Source organism: Papaver somniferum, chromosome 3 (assembly GCF_003573695.1).
Source record: "Papaver somniferum cultivar HN1 chromosome 3, ASM357369v1, whole genome shotgun sequence".
Lineage (NCBI taxonomy): Eukaryota > Viridiplantae > Streptophyta > Magnoliopsida > Ranunculales > Papaveraceae > Papaver > Papaver somniferum.
In genome coordinates this window covers 161,904,541-161,908,846 of record NC_039360.1, presented here as the reverse complement: position 1 = coordinate 161,908,846, position 4,306 = coordinate 161,904,541, and the positions used below count along the sequence as shown (strand labels likewise).

Here is a 4,306-nt window from a genome sequence, read left to right as displayed (position 1 = left end):
AATGATTGAAGAAAAATGTTTAAAAAAACAACTAATTTTGAGACATGACTTCTTTTGTCCTCTGAAAACTTGATTTTTGGATTATAGAAGTATGACACATAAAATTATGTTTATTTAAGGCTTCTTTTAAATGTAGCCCACATTTTTATTAACTAAACCCTAAAAATTTTAAGATAAAATGAAAAATCAAAGTTATTGAACATGTCTTAATTTTTTTGTAATAATTCTACTTTTCCCCAAAAAAATCAAAACATGAACCCTATTTTTTTCTTTTTTAGATCCAAAATAAATTTTATACTTCAATTGATTTGTAGTTGTTGTCTCATTAATCTTGCAAATTATCAAATTATAAACCTTAGTTATACTTTTTCCTCAAAACAAATTAAACCCAACTTTTCACCTTTTCTCTAAATTGATGTTATTTTTCTTAAATCATGATTACAGTATTATCGATTTAGATTATATATACTAATTATTCCCTTAAAAATTCTTCATAATAATATCCATCAAAAACTGAAATGAAATCAACTAAGGTTTTGATTCTTTTCCACAAATTAAATTAATTTTCTAAAACTCCATAAGCACTATTATTCTATAAAAAAAATCTAAGATGATGTTCTTTTCTCCCAATAATAATTACATTAAATGTAGTATTCTTAAACATCGTCATTGCCATCATCGATGCATAGTTTAGCTACATCTTCAGTAACAGAAAAACACATATTCTCTTTACGCTTTACGTTTGCATATAGCTTGAACATTCGATTGGAAGACATTGAAATATGCATGATCATAACCCTGTGAGGATGATATATCTCGCATCTTCCTTGTTCAATCACTATTCTCAGACCTTTATCAACAAGTTTTCCAATGCTCAGCAGATTATTTGTCAAATCTAGGACATAGAACACACCTGTGAAAACCTGAGTTATACCATTTACCATCATTACAACACTCCCTCTTCCCATTACTTTCATTCTTGAATTGTCTCCCAACTTCACTGTCTCTCTGAAATCTACATCTATGGTTGAGAATAGCTCCTTCTTGCCACACATGTGATTGCTGCAACCAGAATCGAGTACCACATGCATACCTCATCATGATCCTTCACTGCTTCATCTTTATAGGACATCAACAACATCTCTTCTCCTGTCTCGACATAGTATGCCTTCTCTTCAGTCTTGTGTGGACATTCATACTGGAAATGTCTAAGATTGTGGCACCCAAAACATTCAATTGCATACATATCAAAGTTGTATCGTCCTCGTCCTCTTCCTCGACCAAGAAATCCACCATGTCCTCTTCTTCTTGAGGATTCGCCATATGTAACTTTCAGAGCTTGTTCTTCTTCAACATGTACATTCATACGTTGTTTATGAACCAACAAGTTACTTTGGAGTTCATCAATTGAAATAGTATTGAGATCCTTTGATTCCTCAATTTAGCAAACTACATAAGAGAAATTTGGAGTCATGGATCTTAAAATTTTCTCAACAACATCTTCTTCACTAACCTTGCCTTTGTATTGTCGCATCTTGTTGACAATGGTTAATGTACGAGAGAAATAACCATTCATCGATTCTCCTGCCTTCATGTTAAGCACCTCAAAGTCTCTCTTGAGGGCCTGTAATTGTGCATGCTGAATGCGATCTGATCCTTGGTAATTCTTCTTCATTGAATCCCAAATGTCTTTGGCAGATCCAGTGTCAAGAATTGTTTGTAAGACGGTTCTGGCAATAGTCTGGAACAAGTAGTTCTTTTCCTTCATATCTTTCAGCTTTGCGTCACTGATCTCCTTCAATTGTGCATCTGCTATTTTTGCTCATGTTGCTGCAGTTGGAATCCCTTCCTCTACAATACCCCAATATTCTTTCAATCTCAGAAAATTCTCTATCAACATGGACCAATGGTCATAAAATCCATCAAGCTTTGGAATTGATGGTTGTACAAAACTTCTTTATGTAGTCATTCTTAATTTCCTCACTCAATTGGAAAGCTGCTGCTCCCTTTCTCCACACTCAAAAGACACTCACACTCAAGAGAAAGATTGTTGTTTTCTCACATACCAGCTCGTGCTGGCTCTCGATACCAAATCTAGAGACCAGAAATATTGAAAATAATATAATAGTTGTTATTAATAGCAGAACTGAGATTGGCTTTTAAATAGCCTTACAAGAACTAGAAAATAGGATCAAAGACAGACACGACTAAGAAGTGAAGCTACTGGTAACTCACCTGACAGACTCAATCAATAACTAAAACCCTGAACAATAGGGCTTATTCACTTCTAAAGACTCGATTAACTGACTTGAATAATAAATACGACTAACAACTTAACAAAATACTAGTATAATTTTGCTAAAAAGATGAAAAAAGGATAAATAAACGGGTACCCAACAGTATTTACCAGTTTGGATCCGTTAACATTCAGATCCAATCGGATAATTACCCGTCGGATCCTAAGCTGTTAATGGGTCCAACTTTAGGACCCAGAACCGGACCCGAATCTAATGGGTACGATTCTGGGTAACGGATACCCATTGACAGCCCTAAATTTTGAAAGGAGAATTCATTCTATATCCTTGGCTCAACTTAAATGACGAATGGTATGTTTACAGTCTTCGTTTAGGTACTTGGAAGGTGTTTAAATGGAATACATCTGAAAAAGATGGATACACAACGGCAATTCATACCCGTAGTGTGAGCTCTTTCGATGCAGCAGATTCAGTTATACCAATACAGTGGGAGTGTATGTAAAACATAAAGTCCAATCAACTTTCAACTTATTGTTTATTTGGAAGTATTACTTAATTATGTTTTTGTTAGAAAAATCTTTTATGCATTAATTTACTAAAGTTTCATTTGGCATCAAAAAAAATAATATACATAGATATATCACTGTGCAGTGCCAGTGCACACTAGTTTTATGTTCTTGGTTAATGTATGCAGTTATGAGACCCCTGTGCAAGAAGGGTATGATTGATGACGGGTTTATCTTGTCTTGGTTTTTCTAATCTGTTGATTGATGAATTCAATCGTTGGGAAATATGGTTGTACGAGGTAGCTCTCAAGCGAGGTTTCGTTCCCAACCGTGAGCCAATAAAATTGTTGGAAGAATGAGATATTTGTACAATTAATGTCGGATTCTCACTCTGAAATCGGAAGGCCTCATTTTGGAATACGCTTTCTTCCTTTAATTTGATTTACAGCATTGCTAACTTCTTTTTTATTATCGCCCCTTCCAATATGCAGAGAACTTAATCCCCGCAATATGGAATTGTTTGTGTTATGGCTGATTTACTGGACCAACCTTAATGCTCTTCTTTTCTAGTTTTAACTTTGTATGTACTATCAATTTGTGCACTGAACTCCAAATGCACTTCATACCCCAAAAACTACACCATGGTGTGTGGGGTGTTGATTTGCTCCCCATTTGAGAAAATCGCGTGTAACTATTCAAAAACCAAATTATATGGGTTAACTTTCAGTTTTGTTTTGTGCAAATTTAAATCATAAAAATGTGGTTGTACTTTAATGGTAAGAATTACACGTTGTGGTCATGAAATTCAAGTTAATCAAAATTGATTTTTCTTTAATTATGTCTTGTATAATTCTACGAGAATATAAACAATTGAACAACTTCATAACTAGTTTCATTTGAGTCATTTGAACTAGTTATAATCAAGATGAATATGGTTGATATGAAAGTGCTCATATGGCTAATTTCGGGTGCACATGTTTAGGTACGGTTACTCTTATCTAAATGAAATCATATTTCATTTGTGTGTAACAAGCTAAGACCATCTAACGATGGAGAGATATTGTTTTGGTTTCAAGAAAACTTAGCTTGGCTCTTATATCAGGTTTCATCTAACGGTGAATATTGATTGCTTTGCTTCAAAGATATAAAACCCTGATTTGAAAACTACATATATGAGAACTCTTGCAATTTGGAACCCTAGTCCCCGCACCTCCTGTGTGATACTAGCTAGTTGCGACTAGAGTCGATTCTCCTTTAATCTTAGGCTTTTCACGAAACCCTGTAGGTTAAAGACTTAAAGACTTCATTGGGATTGTGAAGCCAGACCCAACTATTTTCTCTGTAGTTGCTTGTTCTGATCTTTTTGTTTTCTATCGTGATTGAGTACTATCTTATCTAAGATTTGCTCGAGATTTAGTCTCCGATAGGAAAGATAAAAAGAAGTCACAAACATCTTTGTCTCATCGTTTGTGATTCCACAATATGTTGTTTCTCTTTCATATGATTAATATTACTGAGAGGTGATTGATATTTCTGGGATGTTCT

At 34.2% G+C, this 4,306-nt stretch overlaps 1 protein-coding gene across 1 annotated transcript; it reads right to left on the bottom strand.

Moving 5' to 3' along the window:
* Positions 1 to 656: 656 nt before the first annotated feature.
* On the bottom strand, positions 657 to 1,768 carry LOC113360252. Its single transcript, XM_026603782.1, has 3 exons — positions 1,514 to 1,768; positions 1,094 to 1,426; positions 657 to 923 (listed from the first exon to the last, which is right to left on the bottom strand). The coding sequence occupies exons 1-3, from the start codon at positions 1,766 to 1,768 to the stop codon at positions 657 to 659; spliced, it is 855 nt and encodes a 284-aa protein (XP_026459567.1).
* Between the last annotated feature and the right edge of the window lie 2,538 nt (positions 1,769 to 4,306).

What these genes read in the sequence shown, in the direction of transcription:
- LOC113360252 (XM_026603782.1), bottom strand. Translation starts at nt 1,768, where the DNA reads ATGAAGGAAAAGAACTACTTGTTCCAGACTATTGCCAGAACCGTCTTA. An exon ending in TGCGACAATACAAAGGCAAG is followed by an intron (nt 1,427 to 1,513) that starts GTTAGTGAAGAA and finishes GAGGAATCAAAG; the next exon opens with GATCTCAATACTATTTCAAT. An exon ending in CAGTGAAGGATCATGATGAG is followed by an intron (nt 924 to 1,093) that starts GTATGCATGTGG and finishes GGTATAACTCAG; the next exon opens with GTTTTCACAGGTGTGTTCTA.